At 40.9% G+C, this 24138-nt stretch overlaps 2 protein-coding genes across 2 annotated transcripts in view; one reads left to right on the forward strand and one right to left on the reverse strand.

Annotated features, from left to right (window-relative positions):
• Window positions 1-7524: 7524 nt before the first annotated feature.
• On the forward strand, window positions 7525-17696 carry SCCPDH (saccharopine dehydrogenase (putative)). The gene is made up of 12 exons (XM_017806692.1): window positions 7525-7819; window positions 8001-8113; window positions 8810-8890; window positions 9386-9515; window positions 11024-11073; window positions 12594-12724; window positions 13247-13364; window positions 14321-14440; window positions 14556-14612; window positions 15579-15690; window positions 16525-16606; window positions 17049-17696. The coding sequence occupies exons 1-12, from the start codon at window positions 7594-7596 to the stop codon at window positions 17152-17154; spliced, it is 1326 nt and encodes a 441-aa protein (XP_017662181.1). The 5' UTR covers window positions 7525-7593; the 3' UTR covers window positions 17155-17696.
• Window positions 17697-17974: 278 nt separating this feature from the next.
• The window catches only part of LOC108493304 (protein ELYS-like), a 26452-nt gene continuing 20288 nt past the window's right edge, over window positions 17975-24138 (reverse strand). The window contains exons 19-26 of the mRNA XM_017806579.1: window positions 23192-23356; window positions 22264-22451; window positions 21943-22087; window positions 21715-21846; window positions 20439-20586; window positions 20204-20354; window positions 19525-19720; window positions 17975-18205 (exon numbers count right to left, since the gene is read on the reverse strand). Of these exons, the coding sequence (XP_017662068.1) occupies window positions 18176-18205; window positions 19525-19720; window positions 20204-20354; window positions 20439-20586; window positions 21715-21846; window positions 21943-22087; window positions 22264-22451; window positions 23192-23356 (1155 nt within the window). The 3' untranslated portion in view covers window positions 17975-18175. The remainder of the gene's footprint in view (window positions 18206-19524; window positions 19721-20203; window positions 20355-20438; window positions 20587-21714; window positions 21847-21942; window positions 22088-22263; window positions 22452-23191; window positions 23357-24138) is intronic.

The following is a 24138-nucleotide window of genomic DNA, read 5'->3' on the forward strand; positions in this document are numbered from 1 at the left end:
GAGGGTGGCTTCAGGAGAAGTTATGATTGCACAAAGGTTTTAAAACTGCTGTAAGATTAGACAAAATAACTATGTGCTCTGCTTGCAGAATGAGAGAAATATTTGCACTCAGCTGCTACAGCTTCTGGGATGAAGATCAGAGTTTTGTGAAGGACCGTCTTTCCTAGCCCTTAACATAAAGGAAACAAGTGCAGTGGATAGCTGGCCTCACACCAGAGCTGTTCAAGACAGTACTGGGAAAAAATAAGTCTTTGGAGGTCAAAAGATGGTATATATTACCATTTCAAAGACAGCTTACAAGGCTTTTGAGAACAGTAACACCTGTATAGTTCAGCTGTGATTTATAAATGTGACAAAAATAAGTGGTTGTGATCTTGCCAATGTGTAGAGCAGATAATCTGATAGTCCTTCTTTGTCTGCGAACAGACAGTATATAACCTGAGGGAAGAAAAGTACTTGTGGATATGCTGCATGAACACTGACAGACCGTTCGCATGCACTTTACAGAGGCACCTGGGTATGGGGTCGGGCCTTGACTGACTTCCAAGAAGTTCTGTAGGCAACAAAAGCCAATAGAGTACAGAGAATAATATTGAGGAACTGAACGTTTTTGCCTGCAAGCAGTTTTAGCTAATTAGAGCTTACAGACATTCTTCCTTTATAATGACCTTGCTTAAGTAAGATACAAGGAATATTTCAAGGACTGTTGGACTCTGTTGTTATATTCACAACATACTTGAGGGAGAGGTAGCTCATCAATTTTACAATTCAGTCTAGTACTGAAGATTGCAGACACTAAAGAACGGGTGATCTATCTAGCCATCCGCTTACTCTTGCTGCAGCATATGGCTTCCTCACAGTTAACGTTCTGGTGCTCTGTCCCAAAATCCCATGGTCAGTTTCAGACAACCTGTCCATCGGCACCCATCAGCTGGTCTTGCTCTCCTGTCAGCTCCTCCCTTGCTGGGAGGAATGGGTTGTGCTGCTCACTCTATCAGCCACTGTCACTTTGCTCAGGTGGGCACTTGTCCTTCATCCCTAAAAGTAACATCCTCAGATATTTGCAAAGTGTTATCATGCCTCTGTAGCTATTTTCAGTTTAATAATATATACCTTGAACATTGGATTTTTCCTGGAAGGTGTATCCATTCCTATTCCCGGATAATTCATTATTTCCTGGATGATTTTCATGAAATTGTCGTCAATTTGCCAGTCTGTTCATTGTAGCAAAGTGGCTGAACTGGAACACAGTGTTTTAAAATACACTTTCAAATGGAAATAGGTTTTTATATCCTTCTATGCAATCTGATGCTCTACATTGCTAATGTCTCCCACATTTTTCATCCCCTGGGGAAAACATTTATCCTTTTTTCTTGTAGCATAGTGTATTCCAGGTTTTAACTTCTCCAGTATAGATTAGTTTGCATTTTCTGAATATATTCACTTTTAATTTCTTACTTGTCTTTAAATTATTTCTCTGCAACTATGGCAGAAAATTTCAAGTCTTTAATTATTGTTATCAAAATGACTTCTGAGCTGAGAGGTAGGGCAGAGCCCTGCAGTACACAGCAAGAGAACTCTGGCATTTAACTCTACGTCTTCATTTACTGTGCGGCCACTTTTATTATAGAGCATTCTAATGTAATGTTGGTTGTTACTCAGTGTCATCAGAGAAAATGTGTTCTTCCTCTGCACTTTCTTTTTGTCTCTCTAAGCTGACAAAACTGTACATTTATCAGTCCTTTCATACCTGCATTTCAAGTTCAGTGTGAGAAGTGACAACTGCAGTAAGTGTTGAAATAAGAGCCTGAACCAGGCAATCAAAAGCTTTGTACTTCTATGGGTTAATGGTGTACTTCCTTTCTTTATTCAAGAAATTGTATGAAGTTGTGAATGAATGGAAATGTGTATAGAGCTTATTAAAAAATAAAAAGATGGGATCAGCAAGTGCCATAGGCTGCCATCTGTTGTTTTATATCTCCCAATTTAGAAATAAACAAAACAGGTGGAAATAACTTTGTTCATTTGTTATTATTATTATTAAACGGCCGAATATATATTCAGTTGAATAGATATATGTATACTGTATCCATATTCCATATGTGTATGTATACATACTGATTAAGATGGTGCTGCACTTAATTCACAACAACTCAATGCAACACTATGGGCTTGGGGCAGAGTGGCTGGAAAGCTGCCCGGTGGAAAAGGACCTGGGGGTGTTGGTCAATAGTGGCTGAACATGAGCCAGCAGTATGCCCAGGCAGCCAAGAAGGCCAAAGGCATCCTGGGTTGTATCAGGAATGGTGTGGCCAGCAGGACTAGGGAAGTGTACTCGGCACTGGTGAGGCCCTACCTTGAGTACTGTGTCCAGTTCTGGGCCCCTCACTACAAGAAGGACATTGAGGTGCTGGAGCGTGTCCAGAAGGGCAACGGAGCTGGTGAAGGGTCTGGATGCAAGTGTAATAAGGAGCTGCTGAGGGAGCTGGGATTGTTTATCCTGGAGAACAGGAGGCTCAGGGGGAACCATATTGCTCTCTACAACTACCTGAAAGGAAGTTGTAGCCAGGTGGGGATCCACCTTTTCTCCCAGGTACCAAGAGACGGGATGAAATGGCCTCAAGTTGTGCCAGAGGAGGGTTAGATTGGATATTAGAAAGAATTTCTTTGTGGAAAGAGTGGTCAAGCATTGGAATAGGCTGCCCAGGGAAGTAGTGGATTCACCATCCATGGAGACATTTAAAAACTGTGTGGATGTGGTGGTTAGGGACATGGTTTAGTGGTGGACTTGGCAGTGTTAGATTCACATTTGGACTCGGTGACCTTAAGGATCTTTTCCAACCTAAATGATTCTATGATTCAAGGTTGGTTTGGTTGGGGTTTTTTTTTCAAAAAGATTAGATGATATTTTAATTTTAAAATGAAATTAAAATAAAAGAAATAAAGCATTACTAAACTGCCATATGTGACAAGCAGCTGTCTGTTGGGTTGTCTGCAGTCTTTCAAGCTTTCTGAGCATTTCAAGCTCCTCCTTTTGGTTTGGTTTGGTTTATTGCCAGTTCTAAGTATAGGTTGGCTTTTTGGAGCCTATCGTCTCTAGATTATAAAGTAATATTCTGCATAAATTAAGAATAAGATACATCATGGCACTAAAAACTGTGGGCTTTGTTCCAGAAGCTTTTGTTCTCACAGTCTTAGAGTACTGAGTAACTGTAGCAGGTACATAGATGCCTGCCTTTTTTTTTTTGTAAATCCCTTATATACTCACCCACATAACTCCTCATACCCTGCAGTGAATTATCTGTGCATTGTTAATCAACCTAATTTCCCAACACCTCTGCTTACTCTTATGCTCTGTTTTTCTTGAGTTCCGTACTAACTTTTGCAAAGGTTCCAGCCAACTATCTTATTTCATCCTTTGAGGTACAAGACAATTACCATGTTGTGTTTAAAAAGATTGCCTTCATGCAACATTGTGTAATTGACATCGTGTTGCACTCTTTCTGCTACCTTATTATTATTATTTTAATGAAAAAGTAGTAATGGAACATCTGCATTTCCACTCTAATTAACAAAAAGTATCCTAAACTTATGAGTATAAAAAACTTTACCACAAAGATTGGTGTCCAAGAAAAATATTAAATACATGAAAGAAATATAGATATGAAGGATTTTATCTAAACAACTGCTGCATGAAATGAAGGGGCATATAGGTGTTCTTATAAATGCTTACACAGATTCCTTAGATCCTGTTAGAGGCTCTAGGTGGAACAGGAGAAGCTAGAAAAGGGAGGCATGACCCTTTTTATTTAAGGAATTTGAAAAGATACGGTGAATTCACGCACAGATGTGGGGGTGTGTGCACATGTTCACTTGTATGCTTTTCTATGCCAAAAAAAATTGGCAGAGAGTTCTAGTAATTGAAGCTATATTAGACTGAGTCAGTCTAGCTAAAGCAGGCTTTAAAGAAATGAAATCTGCAAGTATCTGTATGCAGATACATGTGGAAAAAACCAAAAGACCTTCAAATCTGAAAAAGAAGATTTTAAAAGAAACAGCAGTATCTTTTTTTTTTTTTTTTGGTGAGCTTCTAAAGCTGATTCAGGTTGGAACTTTCTTTGCAGAACTGAACTTGGCAGCAGATCTGACACTTCTTGTCTTCCTATTGGATGAGGAAAAACTGTAAATCATCCCACTGCTTTCCCACAGAATAATTTTTGCAATCCTGCATTGGTGACACTAACTAGGAAGACAGGTTAACCTTTGCCTTTAGTCAAGACCGCTCTAAGCCTTCCATTTAAAATCAGAGCCTTGACATCACCTTGATGTTTGCTATTTTGAAATCTACTTGTTAGTTACACAGTCAGGAATGTAAACTGTCTTAAGAGACTTTGATTTTCGTTCTTTTTTAACCCAGAGAGCTGGAGGAAAACTGGAGATGTCTGCATACAGAATTCTTCAACTTGCCAAAGAGGGAGCTCTCTCTCAAAAAAAAAAAAATAAAAAAGAGTTGGAGCTACCATAATGATCTTTTATGTAAGCCAAAAAAAAGAAAAAAACAACCAAAAAAACCAACCCAAATCAAATCACAACACCCAACAACAAAAAACCAAACTCAAACAAGCCCCAAGTTTGCCTCATGTTTTGATACCTCTCTAGTTGTTTCTCAGGTACCCTTCTGCAATTCTTAAAGCCTGATTTCTTGCTTGTGCAAGCTGCAATTTACAAGAGTTATCTTGTTCCCGCAATGTGTTTTAAAGAACAGAGATGACACTGAAAGAGTAGGTGAAATTTTGAGAGTTGGGAATTGATAAACAGGGTAGGTCTGCCCAAGCTGGTGAAATGTTTCAGTCATCAAGAGGAGACAGGGCGCTCAGCACTGCATACAAGCCTGTGCTTGCCAAGCCACTGGCCTATCAATACAATGAAGGTCTTATCAAATACATGTGGCCCGAGGAAGCTTGTGCAGTCCTGATTCTTTACAAATGGTTGAGTCAGAATCATACATTTATAAATCGCCTTGTTCTCTGGGAGTGACAGGAGATAATATGGAAGAGGGAGAGTAGGCAAGAGAGGCAAGCATCTGGAGCAAAGGGATGCAGAAAGCAGTCTGAGGATCCCAGCCAGACCTGCAAGCTATGTCAAAATCCCTCAGTAAATTTGCAGACTTCTTACAGCCTCCTGTTGCTGAATAATTTTAAATACTAATGCAAAGTCTGAAGAAAAAATATTTTTGTTAACTTCAAATTTGGGGAAAAATATATATTGTTTATTGTTGCAATGTTTTACAAAAGAGAAAGGACAATGGAAGACCAAAGTCAGTGGCCTCAAAGAAAACAGACTTTACTTCAACAATTGATGGCAGAAGAAAAAAACTGAGAATAAGAAGAAAGCAGCTCAGAGGAGCTCAACACTCTTGTGAGCACAGATGGAAATTATCCCTGAATGTAGGAAGGAGTGGAAGGTAGAAGAGATCAGCTTGACTAATGAGATGTTCAGTGACCTCAAAGACAAGAAACTGGTTTTGCAGGGTTGATCTGTAAATCAGATCAACAAAATTATCTGAATTAAAAAGGAACACAAAACAAGTCTTTGTCCTTCCCTCCCCCACTCTTTGTTTTTTGTTAGACTGATTTGTTTCACTGCCACAGCTGATGGTGTAGGCCTACAAACAACTGCATCAGCACTACTCAAGGAGTTGATACTGATGCTTAGAGGAGAGAATATACTGCCTTGGAGATGAGACATTTAGCATGTATTCAGAAAAGTCTTTACTCTTCAGGCAGATCTGAGATGGGAAAAGACTAGTTAGGTAGCAGTAATTTGAAAAAGCCTCCGAGGTGGAACAGATCTTGAGATTCAAGCGCAGCAACAATGACACTTGCAAAAAGGAAAAAAAAAAAGGCTAATATTTGAGGCATGTAGAAACAGTGGTAAACTCCACCCCATCAACTAACCTCAATCAATTTAGCACTGACAATGTGAATGTGGTGTCTAGTAGTGGACACTAGGTTACCAGAAAAATGTAAAACAGTTGGAGAAAGTTCAGAAGAGAACAGGAAAAATGTATGTATGAAGTGGCCTGTATGGAAAAATCAAAAAACTCTTTTTAGTATAGGGAAGACTGAGGAGATGCATGGCAGTTTCCAGCTGTGCAGCATCTTTTACCAAGATGTCCTCAAGAATCTTGGCTAAATCTTTTGCCAAGATGTCCTCAAGAAACAGGATAAATAGTATAGGGCTAAAACTACAGGTCTTAAGATCTAGCTTATTGTCTCTAGCCATATGTATAAGAAATGCAGGTGGAGACTGCCTGAGGAACAGTGTGAAAGCGTCTGTCACTGGAGGTTTTAAAACAGGTTTGACAGGCCTCTGTTGAGAAGAGTTTAGATACGGTAGATGCTACCTGGGAAAAAGGGCCAGAGAGCAGGATTCACGAGGCTGTTCCCACGTGACTTGCTGCGAGCCTCTGGAATCAAGGTGAGTAGCCTGGCCATGGAAAGCACAGAAAACACAGCCATACCTCACCACTCAGTGCAGTCTTGGATGCTCCATACCAAAGTGTCTCTGCAGGGCCACTGCTTCTCCCCACCACAGCAGAAACTTCACATTTTTTGTTGTTCTGCTTTTGTTGTTGAGCAAACCATAAATATTTGCTGCAATTTCGGGGAAGACAGTGTGTTTCATTTTACTTCTAGGTAATTAAAGTTTTCTTTTTTATTAATTGCAGACCATCTGCATTACCTGTGCTGAAAAGCCTATAGTAGTAGCTCACACTCATCGCGAGAGAATATGTCTGCTGTGGGACCAATGATGGTGATCCAGAGGAGGGATACCAAGTTGATCAGGGGGATGGAACACCTCTCCTCTGAGGAAAGGCTGAGAGAATTTAGATTGTTCAACCTGTAAAAGAGAAGGGTTCAGGGTGACCTAATTATGGTCTTCCAGTACTTGAAGGGAACTTAAAGGAAAGATGGGGCAAGACTATTTACAAGAGCATGTAGTGACAGGACAAGGGCAAATGGGTTCAAATTGAAAGATGGTAGGCTCAGATTAGATTTTAGGAAAAAATTCTTTACTGTGAGGGTGGTGAGACACTGGAACAGGTCTTCTCACAGAGAAGCTGTGGATGCCCCATCCCTGAAGGTGTTCAAGGCCAAGTTGGATGGGGCTCTGAGCAACTTGGTCTAGTTGAAGGTGCCCCTGCCCATGGCAGAAGGCTTGGAACTAGGTGATCCTCTAGGTCCCTTCCAACCTGAACCATTCTCTGATTCCATGGCGGCTTCTCCCAACAAATGTTGTTGCTTACACAGCCGGGCTCCGAGCCCTCTCGGCCGTACCCTGACACGCTTCTATTCGCTTATGGCATGTCACCGCCCCCGACAGGCAGCACCACCCGCTCTGCCCCAGCTGCCGCAACGCGACCAAAGGTGGTTTCTCCCCCGGCCGGGGCCGAGAGCGCGGGCGGGGCGGGGCGGGGCTGAGCCCGCGGGGGCGGGCGGGGCGGGGCGGTGCTGTGAGCGCTGTGAGCGCTGTGAGCGGTGTGATCGCGGCCATCCCGGCGCTGCCCATAGTGCGGCGGCTGCTCTCGCCATGGCGGCCGGCAGCGGCACGAAGGCGGCCGAGCGGCTCTACGACATGGTGGTGTTCGGCGCCTCGGGCTTCACCGGACAGTTCGTGGTGGAGGAGGTGGCGCGGGCGGCGGCGGCGGCGGCCGCCGGCGAGGGTCCGCTGTGCCGCGGCCCCTTGCGCTGGGCCGTGGCCGGGCGGAGCCGCGAGAAGCTGCGGGCGGTGCTGGAGCGGGCGGCCGAGCGACTGGGTACGGGCCGCGGCCGGGCCGGGGGCGCAGCGCCGGGGCAGGGGGGCAGCGGGTCGGGCCCGGAGCCGCCCGCGGGCGGGTGTGCGGGGAAGGGCTGCGGGGCGAGCCCTGGCGCTGGGGCGCGGAGGTGGGGCTCGCCCCGGGGAGGGCGGTGAGGGTGACCGCGGTCTCCGGTGCGCAGGGAAGGCGACGCTCGGGGCAGAGGTCGACGTGCTGCTGTGCGATGTGGGCGACGCGGTCTCGCTGGCCGCCATGGCGAAGCAGACCCGGGTGGTGCTGAACTGCGTGGGCCCGGTGAGTGCGGGGTGCGGGCGGGGCGGCTCCTTGAACCCGAAGGACAGCCGCCTACTGCAGTGGCCGCAGGGTGTGCCACTGCAATGGCTGGTGGCGCGATGCGCGGACACATCTCACTCAAATACAGCGGGTTTCGGTTTAGGTCTTCCATAGGAAGCATAAGAAACTGATGGTAAGGTTGGCCCGACGTTTCACTTTGGGCCAGAGTGTTTCGAGTGGCAGGAAGAGGGGCCCACAGGCTTGCTGCTGTAAGCTCTTGACTCTTTTAAAACTTCCAGCGGCAGTGTTTCCAGTACATTCAGAGGGCATCAAAGTATGGGAGGTGGAAGTTGGGTCATGCCAATGTCTTTGAAATTAAGAGTGTTTAAGCAGAGAATATGCTGATAATAAAGCACAAAAAACATAGAGTGAGACTAGCAGCAGTATTCAGTTGGTCTTGGTGATCTGATTTTATGAGAGATCAGGTGTAGTAGCCTGTGCAGCAAACTCCATTATCAGTGGTGGAGTTTGTTATGCTGTTCCTTCTCCCCACACCCCCAAGAAATAAAAGTGCTGTTACATTTTAGCCCCACTTAGCAAAATCAATAGCCACCAATTTTACTTTTATTGTAGAGGTGTACATTAGATAAAGCACGTTGGGTAAGTTCTGGTGTGTGGGTTTTCTTTTGTTACGTGTGGTGTTTTTTCCTTCTATAGTATAGATTCTTTGGAGAGCCTGTGGTAGAAGCTTGTGTTGAAAATGGTGCAAGCTGCATTGACATCAGTGGAGAGCCCCAGGTATGTGACAGTAAAAACCAGTACCTTACATAAAGGATCTATGAAAGGAGTGTTTATTCAGTGTGCTTCATGTTTCTGCTGATGTTTCTGAACATGAACACAAATTCTGCCTCCTCATCTACAATTACTGTAAAAGATGCAGTAAGTCTTTTAAGGTACACTACTGTGTGTTGGTTGTATAGTTTCCTTGCTTGGGTTCTCTCTGGAAAATCCCAAGTTGCTGAATTCTGTTTCAAGCCTCAGTTGTGATTCTGCATAGGAATTCTATACATTTCTTTGCACTGCTGTGAAACTTTGATACTTGACCAGGACTTATATATATATATATATATATATATATATATATATATATATATATATATATCTGTCTTAAAGGTGCATGTAGGTGGTTTGAAGCATGTAGGGTGCTATAATGTGACAGTAAAGCACTGATGGCTAATGCATATGGCCAAGAATGGATTTCTGCTTAAAATACTTGTTCTGACTGTGTTTTAGTTCCTGGAGGGAATGTACCTGAAATACAACGAAAAAGCTGCGGAAAAGGGGGTATATGTCGTTGGAAGCTGTGGCTTTGACTCCATACCAGCTGATATGGGAGTACTGTACACCAGAGACAAGTTGAAAGGTGACTTGAATAAATACATCCTTATGGTGAAAAGGAAATGCAGATTATGCTTTCATCTGGTTTCCTAAAGCAGCAGTGCTTCTGTGGAAACTCTTTTCAGTGACTCTTTTTGCCTGCCTTTGTCAGGTGACCAGTTTCAACCAAATGTGGTAGAGAGAAATTTCAAAGTCGTATTCCCATATTGGAGAAGATTGGTAGAGTAGGGATTCAAGGTCATGTTGCTCACTGAGAGGACAGAACCTTCAGCTATGAGCTGTTCAGCCAGTGTGTGGACTTCTCTAGGCAAGCCTCAGCACACTTCCACTTGTGCAGAGGATCTTGTAGGGAAAAGACAGTGCGGGGGGGGACAGCTGTGGGAAAGGGTCCACAGACTGGTAGGTAATCAGGTTTCCTAAGTTTTCTTTTTCAGCTGCAATCTCTTAGAAGCCGTCATGTAAGTAGCAAGACACTGCCATGCAGTGCCTTTTGCTTTAATAGCAGCTGAAAGAGGACAAATATATTTGAGAAAAGATAAGAAAGGATTTAATTCTCTGTAAATAATACTTGATCCTGGTTTCAAATGAGGATACACTGTTCCTCAGGTCTGACTTTCAGTTGGGAGGGCCGATAGGAGTATCCAAATGTTTTGCTTTTATGGACTATGAAAAAGACTGTTAAATGGGGTTGGTTTATATTGAAGTGTATTGTGAACTTTCAGTTGAAGAAGCCTCAAGTGGGATCTAACTGGAGGGAGAAGCAAGGCATGGAAATGAGTATCTAGTTGCTCATGAGGTTGTAATTTCGTGTTTGAAACCTGTTTTGAATAAAGATGTCTATTTTCTTATTTTGACTTTATGGCATTACCACCTGTTTATCCGGTTGCTTGTTATATGGAAATTTACCCATACAAGTAGTTTTACAGTCTCATAAAGAACTGAGCAAAGCAAAACAAAACAGAATTTGGAGGCACTGTTTTGTGCTGCTGCTCATCACAACTAAGCATTCTTTGCAAAACACGAGCTATGCTAAAATGAATGTTTTAGGATATTTTGTTTTGGTTTAGGTTACTTGTTTATTTGGGGGGGTTATGGGTGGTTTTATTTTGGTGGGGGGTTTTTTTGTAGTTCAGGTGTACCAAATTTTTAGTCCATCTTTGCTTTCACAGCCAACATCATCCTTTATTTTGAAACTTGGAGGAAAACGAAATGTGGCTCTTAATATTCCTTCCTTTTTTTACCCCAATGAATTTTTTACATTATCTCATTAACTAGGTAAGACAAATGAAAAAAATTTAATGAGTGCAGGTAGTATTAGTGACCGTTATTGAAGTACTTTACACAAGAAATTTAATACTTGCTTACTCAAATAGCTGTGCATCTTATGTTATTTGGCTTTGAGATAAAGATGTAACTCTGCCTTTTCAGCTGATAATGTCAGTGGCCTGCTATTTGAGTCTCCCAGAGCGTAGTGTGGTCTTGCAAACTAATGGCTGAAAGTGCCAAGTCATATTTTCTCCTCTCTTTTGACAGGTACCTTAACTGCTGTTGAAAGTTTCCTGTCGGTAAAATCTGGGCCTGAGGTTAGTTGGTTTCTGCCTTCTTGGAACTCAGGGGTTTTTGTGCTAACATCAGACTAGCCCATCAGAGTAACTGTTGCTACATTAATACAGTCCAAAGAGCAAGCTGGCAGTTGAGTTAAAGAACTTTATTCTTTAGGTGCTAACGAAAGTTTCCCAAGCAAACACCATTTTGTAAGGTCTGTTTTCAGAGGGTGTCTACCTAGAGTTTGTTGTGGTAAGCTGTTTCAAGAATTATTTTGGTTTTGCAGAGATGTGGGAAGGATTCTTACACAAGTAAAACTGTAACAAGATCCATAGTGTGTTGCCAGTAATCCTAGTGTTTGTCTTTGGGTTTTTTGTTTGTTGGGGGGCAAGTTGTTTCAATATACTTAATGCATGTAATCATGATACAGGTAGGTAGTAATTGTAATAATGTGAAATATATGTAATAATTCTAATGTCATTGTTAAAACAATGCAATGATGATCCAAGCCAGTCTTGGTGCCCAGCAACCAAACATGCTATTTCTGGCTTAATCACCCATCTTATTAGATAGGGCCTAAGTCACAGTCTGTTCTTACAAACATCTGGAGGAGTGGAGGAAGCCCTTGGAATGGGAGAATAATATCCATCTATTAATGAACAGGGAATAGTAGTGAATGAGTATGTATAAATCTGTATGTTGGGTAGAAAGATGGTTTACCTATGTGTGGCATAACTTCTAAGTGTTGGTAAGAAGAGATATCAATAATGGGAATTAACTGCAGTGGGATGGTTAGAAGAGATACAGATACGTATTAAGTATGTGGGGCCTGAGCATGTTGTGGGTCATATGGAATGAGGGATGGAGGTTGCATTGGGTGTGGCTGAGTTCATTTCCCCATAGAAGCCATCACTGTGCTGTGCTTCCTGTGGTAGCTGCAGAGGTGTTGATAACACACCAGTGTTTTGGCTACTGCTGAGCACTGCTCCCACAGCGCTAAGGCTGTCTCTGCAACATTCTCCCCCTCATCCAGTAGTCTGGGGTGGGCAAGATCCTGGGAGGGGGCATAGTCAGGACAGCTGACTAAAGGGGTATTCCATGTCATGCAAGTTCGTTCAGCAATAAAAGGTAAGGAGGAAGGGTGGGAGGCGTTTGTTACTACGACACCTGTGTTGCGGAGCAAGCACTCTGCATACTGAAGCTCTGCCTCCCGAGAAGTGGCTGGACATCACCTGCTGATGGAAAGTAGAGAAGAAGTCTTTTGTTTTCCTTTGCTTCCATGCACAGCTTTTGCTTTATTAAGTTGCCTTGTCTTCACACACAAGGGATTTTTCCATCTTATTTTCTCCTCTCCCTATCCTAGCTAGGAAGAGAGTGATAAAGTGTCTTGGTGAGCACCTGGCATCCAGCCAAGGTCATCCCACTCCACTGTAATGCATGTAATCATAACACATATATATAATAATTGTAGTATGTGTAATAGTTCTAGTATCATTGTTAAAATAATACATGAAACCTTTAAATACTGAACTGTTTACTGGTTTGGGTGTGTCACCAGGGTGTTTGTGTACACGATGGGACCTGGAAGTCAGCTGTCTATGGCCTTGCGGATGAAGACAACCTGAGGAAGCTTCGAAAAAAGATAGGATATGCCCCTGTTCCAATAGTTGGTGCAAAGCTTAAAAAAAGGTATAAGTGTAAGATGTGAAACATGCTGTCTTCTAACAGTATTTATGATACAGATTGCTAACATAGTATTAAATACTGAAAGGATGCATTTAGGACTTCAGTATAATATGAACACATAGATGCTCATCTAGTAGAATTGAAGATAAGTTCAGCTTTACTGATTTGTTCATATCTTAATGAAGAGAGAACATGTCTCAGCATCTACTAGGTTTCAAAGTTCACTTGTTCGAAGACTTTTAGTGACGTGGCAAACTTTTGATTTCAGAAGTGATTAGTAGAATGGGGGAAAAAAAAAAGGAGAAGACTATTATATTGATTATCAAATTCATCCTTGCTACAGTGCATGGAATTTTGAGTGAGGCAGGGATAAATTTGGCATTGTTTGCTTTCACTGAAAAGAGATAATGTCATAAAAATGCTTGAGAGAAAGCTGATAATGGTAAGGCCAGTATGATCAGTTTCTTTCAGTTTGCACAAACATTGGAACATTTTTAAATGACTTTATTTTTTTTCCATTTGCAGAGGATTTTTGTTTTACAATCAGGAATTCAAAGAGTACTCTATTCCATTCATGGGATCTGATGGTTCTGTTGTGAAACGGACTCAGCGTTATTTGCACACAGAGTTGCAGGAAACACCTGTAAGTTACTGTTATTTGTGTACTATGTCTTCTGGGTGCACTGACCTGTTCCATGCTGCTTTATACTGTGGCTGATGAGCCTGCCTTTGGCTGCCAGCATGATACTTATGAGAGTGTCTTGTAGGGTTGCCCTGCTCTCTGATTTCTGGATATGTATTTGTAGGGAATGGAAACCATGAGTCACAGTCACATTTGAAAGGTTGCATTAAATGCATTCATTTCTGTTTCTGTGCTGAGGCTTTTCTTGTTGTACCGGTAGAGCTTCTAAAAGGATCATAATTTTAGTCTGCGTAGCTGTAGCTAGGTCAGCATATAGTGTAGTAAATTCTCTGGTAAAGAATTCATATGCTGCTCATTTATATCTTAAGACTTTGATGCTTGGGTCTCCAGTGTGCAGAGTAAAGGCAGTGTGAAGTGATGGTGGTGGAAAAGATGTTTAATGTTTGTGTTTCATGGTTTCCTGAGAGAACACCAGCACCAATAGTCTGTATAACTGCTGTGCAGAATCATATGCATCAGTTAAGAGATGAGAGTGAGATAGTGCTTTAAAAATATCCTTGGAAGCTACTAATGAGAAAGGCTTGCCATTGCTATTTCAGTTTCTCTTACAGAAAAGGATAAAGAGAAGGAAAGGTGGATCTAGGAAAGAAAGCTGAAATCAGATACCAAAAACATATCTTTCTGTAAAGTTGTCCATTCTTATTTACCATGCCTGCTCCCTCACCACTCTGTAGTTATATTATCTTCTCAGAATGAATGACAAAGTGAAGCATTCTTCAAAGAGTTGCTTAGAACTAAGACACTTGTTTAAGGCCCTATTTAAACTCCTATCTGTTCTATGAAACAAATGCATCTTAATTTGAGGTAGATTATTTTTTTTAAAATTGAAATTTGATGCATTTTAATGCAAAAAATTTACTGTAAATCTTATCAGTGAAAATATGTTTTTGCTTCAGGTCCAGTATGGTGCTTATGTGAATGTAGGTGGTCTTGGCTCTGTTATCAAGCTGATGTTTGCTGGCATGTTATTTCTTCTTCTGGTGAAGTTTAACTTTGGAAGAAAACTTCTGACAAAAGTAAGTTTTCAAAACACAAAATAACTCAGTGTTTGGAGATTTTTTTTTTCCTCTCTAGTTTACTGTTGGTCTTTTTTTTGTCTTTTTTTTTCCCCCCTCCCCTCTCATCATGTAGTACCCAGAATTTTTCTCTGCTGGACGTTTCACAAAGGAAGGACCAACCCAGAAACAGGTAACTGACTGTTTTCCATCACAGCTGTTCAATACATTTGTTATGGTAATAGTGGAACAGTAAATTAGAATCAACTGCTTAGTCTCAGAGAAATAATTTCTAAATGAATCCAAGAATATTCTGAGTTGGATGGCACCCACTAGGATCATCAAAGTCCAACACAGGCCCTGCACAGGACAGCCCCAAGAGTCACACCATGTGCCTGAGAGCATTGTCCAAACGCTTCTTGAACTCTGTCAGGCTTGGTGCTGTGACCACGTCCCTGGGGAGCCTGTTCCAGTGCTCAACCACCCTCTAGGTGAAGAATCTTTTTCCAACCTAAACCTCCCTTGATGCAACTTCAGGCCATTTCCTCGGGTCCTGGTCACCACAGAGAAGAGATCAGTGTCTGCCCCTCTGCTTCCCCGCATGAGAAGGCTGAAGACTGCAATGAGGTCTCCCCTCAGTCTTTTCTTCTCCAGGCTGAACAGACCAAGTGACTTCATCTGCTCCTCATGCAGCTTCCCCTCTAGGCCCAAATGCACATTTTGTGTGCCTGTTGAGATAGTTATAGAATATTTACATAATCATGCCTTCTGTTATTAGACATCAGAGTATGTGTAACTCCTATGAAGAATAAATGGATAATATTGCTGGGCCTGATGTATTTACATGGGTGGCTCAGAGCACTCTATCAAAGGTGATGACTGAGGGAGACCAATTAGCAAAAACCTAGGACTGAAAGCACTGAGAGAATAAACAGACTTCAGAAAAAGAACAGTTCCAACAAAGTGGAAGCAATTAAAAATTGAGATGAGATTATACCTTTTAAGCAATAACTCAAAATAAGTGCTTTTATGTTTAAATGGATTATAGTATTTGGCAGAATTCTATATATAGAATTTGGATACTTATATTTACTACTTGTGTTTGCCTGATATCAGTGAGTTACTGTTTTGGTGACCATGCTTGTCTTGTTCACTACAGATGGATGGAACCTCTTTTACAATGACTTTTTTTGGTGAGGGTTACAGTGAGGGGCAAGATCCCCAGAGTGGCAAACCAAATGTGAAGATCTGCACTGAAGTGAAAGGACCAGGTATGTATGTTGGTAGCAGCTAACTGCTTTTGCCTGCTCCAAAATAGGTTTATGATTCCACTGCTGTCTCTTTCACCCTTGAGAAGGACTTGCAACAGGAACAAAGTCACAGGCTTTACAGTGTATTACCTTGAATATTAGAATTCATTGTGACTTGGTTTTTGAAATGGCCAGTTCATTTGAATTCTTGTCATTATCTTTCCTCTGACTTTCCCTGTTCCAATTCTCATGTTTGCCGAGTGGAGCCATTGAAGGGAGAGGGCTTTAAGGATAGTTTTCAGTTGTTATAGCCTGGACTTACTACTTGTGTTTTTTCCAGTTCCCTGGGAGTGAACTTAACCAGGTCTGGTGTGGTATAATTTCTAGCTATAGCATACTTCTGTTCAGGTCATTCCTTGAGGGGAGACGACACCCTACATGGTTTGGAGAGAGCAAGAATCTACGTTCAGAAAGGAGTTAATCTACCATAGCTTCTTTAAATAACTAGAGATGTAGCTGAATTCAAGCTACACAACAAAGGTCTGAATTTAGGCACAGAATGGAGTAAGTTCTTGCTGTATTGGAGAGCCCTCTCTCACCATGATGTAGACACTCAATGATTGTGGTGTGGTTATAGGCCTATATGTGAAGCAGTATTTGTCTGGATTAGATCTTAAAGACTTCACCAGCTACTTGGGCTGATTACTAGGTAAAAACTGCTGTTCTTAGATGGGGAAGGCCGTTTTGTTGCCAAAGAGATTATTCTTCTGAATGCCGTAGAGAAGAACAAAATTACATTCTACACTTCAACACACTGTATGTCATTTGGGGGTTTTGTTTTGTTTTGTTTGTCAGAGCCTGGATATGTTGCTACACCTATTGCAATGGTTCAAGCAGCTGTATCTCTTCTGGAAGATGCACCTTCTCTGCCTAAACGGTAAGTACTTTCCCATTCTGAGTAGCTTGCTCTTCCTTAAAGCTACTGTGTGCAAATGTTTCTGTTTGAAAATATGCATATCAACCCTGTGGATTTCTGTGTTACCTCACCCAACTGGCTGTGCAAGGGAGATGCTCCACCACAGGCTGATTTAAAGCCACTTGGTCTTTCCCAGTCTTTCAGTTTGAAAGGATGTAGTCATAGGCTTTTAGTCAGGCTTTTGCATCAGTGTCTATATGTTCAGTTAATGGAATGGTTTCTGTTGGGTTTGCTGGATGCAGAAATGAATCTATAATTATAACCACCTTGCCAAATTTCTTATCCACTCTGTTCTGGGACAAAGTGGCTTTTTCTTTCTTAATCATGGCAGCACATCTTTAACTTTACAAAAAGGTGTCCCTCGATCACTGTGCCACTAATGTTTTTCTTTTTTCACTAACAGGGGTGGTGTATATTCTCCGGGAGCTGCCTTCTCCAAAACAAAACTGATTGATCGCCTCAACAGACGTGGCGTTGAGTTCTCTGTTATTAGCAAGCCTGAAGTCTGAAGACAAAACATAACTATGAATTAACACCTTTACTGGGTCTAACTCAAATAAAACTCATTTGGCTGCAAAAGCCTAATCGTAAAGTAGTTTCACTGTGCAATTGTTTGCAGCAGAAACAGAAGAAAACTTGAGTTAAATGTATAATACTATTTGCTAAAGTGAGAAAATCCCTAAAGGGTGGGTATGAAGTTTTAATTCACAGACATATTAAATTGGTAACTTCTTGGGTACTAGTTCTAGAATTTTAATGTTGTTCATCTAAGTTTTTCAGGTTCCTACTTAGTGGACCAGCTGTAGTGTCTGCTTCACAAGTAACCATAGCCATCTCACTTCACCCCTTCTGCAACTATGTAAAGCAGGCAGGCCTGGGATAACAAGTGCCTTAGCAGATGAAACCACTAGTTACTCCTTGTGTTTGGCATGTCTTTAATACCATTTTCAATTAATCTTTATTTAATAACTGTTCTTAGTGCAGATCTGTGTGTTAGGGTTTCTTCAGTTAGGTAAGTAGTAATAAACTGTATTACTTTTGCACATTGTAACGATGGAGGCTTGTTCTGTTGATCATTTTGGAAGCTGTTTGACTTGATGCAGTCCAGGTTCTAGGTGCACTGGCCTATTTCATACTACTTGATACTGTAACTGATGAGTCTGCTTTTTGCTGCTAGCATTATTATGACAGTGTCATGTCGGGTTATCTTGCTCTCTGGGTGTGGATTGGTAGGAAATGGAAGCCTTGAGTTACAGAAATATTGAAAGGTAGACTTCTTGATTTTTGGGAGTGATAAATGCATTAAATTATTTTTCTCTGCAGAGGTGCTTTTTTTTTTTCTTGTAAAAACTCTGAAAATTAGTCTGAGATATATAAAGGTCTCTATCTCAGCTGCATCACATTCACCATTTTTATTATCAGGCAAACCACATAAAAACTGATGCTTTACAGAATCATAGCTGTATTGAAGATTGCCTTATGGATGTAGTTCACCATATAATGGTGGTTTAGGTGCTGCTTCTTAAGCTTTTATGCCTTCACTGCACTGTCTTCAATAACCTGAAGTTAAAAAATGCCTGTTAGTACTTTATTCCTTACCAAACAGACAAACTTCACACTGATAAAACTGAAGATGGTGAAAAGCTGCTTTTCCTTTCAGATCACTACCAATTTGAAAGTTAGAAACATACACTGTACTCTCTACTAGAGATGAAAGTTCATTCATTTAAGGGGCAGAGATCAGAGCAGTCAGTGTATGCAATTCCCAGGCTCCCTTTCTGGTATTTCCGTTCAGGACTAGCAATGTGCCACCGCCCATGGACAGTGGGCAGTTTTACAACACAAGGTGTGTATGCAACTGTCACTGATCATCACATTGCAGTGCCTTCTGCACTACTCCACACCCACACAGAGTGACCCACTTTGTGTCTGACAGGGTAAAACACAATTATGTCCCCAGAGTTTAAAGTTTTGGTCGTGACAACAAAAAGAGTATTTTTCAAATTAATTTCCTGAATATGGCATCTTCTTGTCTGCGGTGCTGTCTCCTATCCCAGTACTTTTTGCAGCTTCTACACTGCTCTTCCAAAAGGCACACAACATGTTATTCCACAGAGCAGCATTTCCAGTTGCTGTGTCCAGCACGGCAACTCAGCAAAGCAATGGCCACAGCTTATTTCTTCACTAATTAATCAGCTGTGCACAACATGAAATGAAGTGACTGCTATAAAAATACCTACACATCTTTGTGTAGAAGTGTTCAGGCCTTCTCAAGTTGGCTCAGAAATGTTTTACAGTATTGAAAGGGTTTAAAAGGAGGAGGAAGAAGCTAGTTCAAGGGTATGGGTGATATTTTGTAACAAGAGAAAGGTCACAACGATTTTGTTCAGGTAAGCAAATGCAAAAAGATTAAGTCAGGTTTTATTGCCTTGCATGGTATCAGTTTGATGGCAGTGAATAGAAATGCAGCTTAACACAAACAACTGATAACTAAAATAACTGCAAAACGTCATCACTGAATTTGACAGACACTTGGCTGATATTGCTTAGTTGTCATTCACGTAACTGTATTAAGAATCTGAAGCATGCATATGTGGCTTCTAGAAATGCATGTCAAACTACACAAGAGCTACTGAGTGCTTAAATACTGAGACGGTTAAGCTACAAATTGCATCTTTTAAATAGCTAACTGTGGATTGAAAAGTCCAAGTTTAATTTACTTTGTTCTATGCAATAAAAATAAGTGTATTTCTCAAAGCTATGGGACAAACTGATGTTAACTGAGAACTAAACTTCCCTCTTCAAGACTGTTCCAAACTTACTGTTTCCAGTATGTTTTTGGTTTGGTTTGGTCAATAGCAGCTTTTTAAAATACAAACCTTAGCCACAAGAGGAGTCTCCAGTAAATTCAGCTTTGATGCTCCTGGAGAATTCTTTTGTGAGACAGAGCAATGTGTCTTTGATTTCAGTGGCCTGGATACCACAAAAGAAGTAGAAGCTCTGCACAGTGTCTGCCAGCTTTCATCCTGTGCTGCAGAACAGGAAGGAACAGGACGAACCACCAAATCCAGCAATCTGTTAGGACACACAAACTATGAATGTAAATAAATAAATGAAAAAAGTGCTATGTTCATCTGAGATGGTACAGAACAAAAACATTCAATGATCAACAAATGCAGGTGAAGCCTCACTGCTGGGGTGATGTATCAGGGTCACAAACAAGTGACAGACACTTTTGGGGTGTCAAAGTATACACCCAACAGCTTGATGGTAGTCAAGGTTTTAGTCTCAGCTATCTTAAACTCTGTAAGCACATTTGCCATAGTGTAAATACATGTATTTGCATAAGTAAGATAGTCATACCAAAACAGTTTCTCTAAATATTACTTCCGATTGATTCATAAATGTTATATATTGTATGTGCAAAAGAAGTGAAGCAAAGCTTTATTCACATGTACCTTCCCACCAAAACCCTAAAATAATTCAAATTTCTCTCTTTCATTCTCTCTTCCCCCAAAAATGTAGCTCAAGACTAAACTTTGTGAAAAGGCTGCTTACCTGTAATATTGTGAGATACTTGTTTTCTGCTCATTTCCCAACCATACTTCTCTAAATTTGGACAATACTTTACCGATGAAAGCTGCTCGTGTGTGCACATTTCCTGCATTAGCCTGTCGTGTTACTGCTGATAATGCCTTTGGCCTTGGGACTGTAAAGCAAGAGGGGAAAAATACAAGCCTTGTGTAATCAAGGTGATGGCTGGTTGTCAATAATTCCCCCCTCTAAAAGTTACCTTCTCTTAAGACCGATGAAGGCACACGGTAAGGCTTGGTTCTCTCTGCAGCCAGCTTCCTTTGAACTGTAGGAAGGATTTTACTATATTGGTCTAGTAGAGAATTTCTGGCAACTGCTCTCTCTCTCAAGCGAGGATCACGATTGTTCTGATAAATGAAATGAGTAAAGCAAGAAGTTATTTACAAGAAGTTTATTGCATGGAACTATCTCTGCTCTTCCTAATTAGGGCCTAAATTTGCTCTACAGATACAGTAAAATATGTCCACTGCACAGAACTGCAGCAAGTTCTATCCAGCCGCACACCAGTTTCAACCAATAGTTGAAAAGTGCAAGGAAGATTGAAATAACAGCAGAACCTGCAACTCCCAGTTAAAACTACTCTGGCACTCTATAGAGCTTTATTCTTATATACTTCGTATCACCTGCAATTTTCAAGTGGCTTACAGAACAGCAGGTTTCCCGTGGTTTTTCTGAAATACTAATGTCCAAGACAACTGAAGACACAGGGCAACTGCAAATTATGTTGGACAAAATTATGGGAAGATTAAAACAAGTTAGAAAAAGCTGCTTACACAAACCTTCTGGTTGGAACACAGTTTTCACATGCAGGACCTAAATATTCCAAGACCACCTTATAAGTTTGATTTTTCAGGAAAACTGTGGTTCCAGAAAACAGCAAATGTATTAGAGATCCCCAACGGAAGTTCACATAACACAAAATTTCATCTTAATATTTTCAGAAACGTGAGTAAGACTTTAAATCATAAAAATAACATGAAAGTTGTGGAATCACAAAGCTTGCACTTTAGTTAGAGAAAATAATAAAAAAAAACCAAACAAACCACTAACCAAAACCCACTGTGCATATTTTACCTGTGGAGCATCTAGACTGCTCTCAGTTCGAAAAATAAAATTGTGTACAAGACACAATATACAACATATATTTCATTCCACAGAAATGAGTGACACAAACATCTTCCATAGTCTAAGCCATACATAGCAAAGGGATCTGAGGAACTGAAGGAACAAATGGGCTGGTAAGAAAAGATACATATTTATTCCTCAGATGCAAACAAACTATTTCAAGTGGAGTCAACCATGGTCTGTAACATTTAATTTACAACTTCACAAAGCAGTTTTGCCATAGTAAAATTATTCCTAGTCTTTCAAAAAATGATACAAGAAATAAAGCAGGCCTTTTACTGAGGACTATCAAAACTGGTTAGTCACACAAAGAGAAACTCGTGCACACTTGACAGGACTTCTACCCTTACCATAAGATTAACCTTCATTGACTGATTCAGCTGTAGTGCAGGGATATAGTTGGCACGCTGCAGATGGTGGACTAGAAGGAATTCATGATTCTGAACACCAGCATTGGTCTGTAAAAACTTCTCCAGACACTCCTGTGAGAAATAACACATTACAAAAACCTATGAGGATTCTGCCTCTTCTCTTGACAAACAGACCATTCAGACTTTTTTTGTCTTCTCCAAACTTACTTTTTCAGTGTCTGTGAATGGCAGCTTCAGTAAATCTTCCATCAGCCCCATCTCCTGACAGATTTCATACATGTGCTTTAACAGCTCTTCTACATTTAATTTAGTGGTATGTTGCTGCAACAGACCCCAAGCCTCCACCATGCACCTGTAGTTAATTTTTGGGAGATGGAAAGGAATGGGAACAGCATAACCAAAAAGATGCCCCAAAGTCATTGTATTCATTCAAAGATTAAAGGAAATGTAGAGGATCACGATTTGTATTATCTGCTCTCGCCCCTTCCCAGGATCTGAATGCCAAAACGGTGGGACAGATTTCCTTACCTATTGGACAACAGCACAGTGAGGAAAAGCCGCACTTCGCTGCTGCTTGACATGGATGGCTTCATCATCTGGATGTACCTGAGGGCTCGCCTGTGCTCTCCTTGGCACATGAGGGACTGAATAATTCTCGTGTGTTGCCATGGCACAGTTTTGATTGTAGCTGGGTGGAAGAGCAGGGCCAGTGAATTCTGCACAAGTCAGAGAGCACGTTTATCAGACTATATACATGCACACATGCCACACATACAGTCCACACTTCCTTAAGCAAGGCTGCAGGTGGGTTAAACACACTTAGGCGTCTAATGAAATATTTGGTCCAGGACACATCAATAAAAATTTCAGTATTTGCAGAGAAAAAATTCAGCCATACGGAACAAAGCAAATGTTTTAAAAGGAGGAATTCAGACTTTTCTAAGTTAACAAATCTTTGTGCACAAACATTCCTTTTTACAAATATATCACTAAATAAGAAGTTACTCTACAAACAAATTCATTCTATTGACATGGTGACAGGCAAAGAACAACCTCCAGCATCAGGAAGAACAGGAATTAGGTTGAAAAGTCACGTCTGCAATCTTCCACCTCAAATCTTGCTGATACTCTCATAGGTTTCACATTTAAAGTACCCAAAACGTCTTAGAGAAAATGCTTAACTGCTCTGCTGAAAACCTCCAACAATAGATAGTTTTGAAAATTCAAATGTCAAGTGTTATTAAAGTTTACTCTTCCTTTGTTTTAAGTAATTTCCTGTCAAAGCAGTTAAAGTAAAATTTCAAATTATAGCTTACTGCTCCACAGTGCAGTGTTACAAAAATGCTTCTAATGTTTCAGTATCTCCTAATATCTAAGCAACAATTTTTTAAAAATAGTTTTATCAATTAGAGCTCTGCACTGCAATGTGTATCTAAGTAAACTGTTACATACTTACTTCATAATCACTGTGATCTAGAAGCCAAAACCCTTGAATAAGCTTAACGAGACCCCAAGGGACAGCAAAGGCATTTAGAAAAGAGTCAATTACACTTTCTGTTTTATTCGGAGAGGTATGCATGATATCCAGCAGCAAGTAAATTGTCTGAGAGTGAGTACTTAACTAAGGCAAATAAATTGGTAAGACCAAAAATTTATCACATTACATTTAGCAAAACAATGAAATGAGAATACAAAAATGGTAGGAAGCAGAACATACTAACATATTAGTCTCGCTATTTTAAGCTATTATAATCTGAAGGTAGTCAGGTCCTAATCACAAATTGCATTCTGAATAAACAGCCAGAAAGAAACACTCCTGGATTTCTGTAAGGCAATCAAAAAAGCCAAATTAGAGCATTTAAATCCTGCTGTTATAAACTCAGGCTCCTGCTTTAGTCAGTGGAGCTAGCAGTCGAACGTCCAATAATTAATTATTTTGTATACTCTGAAAATGACGAAAAATAACTATGTAAATTGTGGTGCCCTTAAAATACAACTTAGCACTGAATAATTGAAACTAGATTTAAAATGGTGTGTGGATCCTGCATTTGAAGTGTCATTTTCCCCTTCTGACATCTGTTGTTAGGGTCATATTCTAATTAAAGACAGTGTGGGAGTACAACAGTATTTAAACTCCTTGCTCTCTAGGCTCCCCTTTTGTTTTACCTGACAAACAACAAAAGCAGCTCTGCATGTTCCAGCAGCTTAAAAATTAGGTTTCTGCCCAATGACTGTTCTCTTCTCCCTCTTTATTATTCTGTGTGCCTGCAACTTTCAACACAACAAAAGCAAGCACAGTTAGCTGGGCTAGAAAATGGATGATTTTGGCAAAATCACGTACTGGAAAACCACTGTTAGAAATCCTTTGGCTCTGAAGCAGCACGTTTTAGTGCACCATTCTAA

Source organism: Lepidothrix coronata, unplaced genomic scaffold (assembly GCF_001604755.1).
Source record: "Lepidothrix coronata isolate B3197 unplaced genomic scaffold, Lepidothrix_coronata-1.0 Scaffold16, whole genome shotgun sequence".
NCBI classification, from domain to species: domain Eukaryota; kingdom Metazoa; phylum Chordata; class Aves; order Passeriformes; family Pipridae; genus Lepidothrix; species Lepidothrix coronata.

Excerpts from the sequence above, each read along its gene's own strand:
- SCCPDH (XM_017806692.1), top strand. The coding sequence starts at position 7,594 with ATGGCGGCCGGCAGCGGCACGAAGGCGGCCGAGCGGCTCTACGACATG. Across the intron at positions 8,891-9,385 it reads ACATCAGTGGAGAGCCCCAG|TTCCTGGAGGGAATGTACCT; the intron begins GTATGTGACAGT and ends ACTGTGTTTTAG. Across the intron at positions 16,607-17,048 it reads GCACCTTCTCTGCCTAAACG|GGGTGGTGTATATTCTCCGG; the intron begins GTAAGTACTTTC and ends TTTCACTAACAG.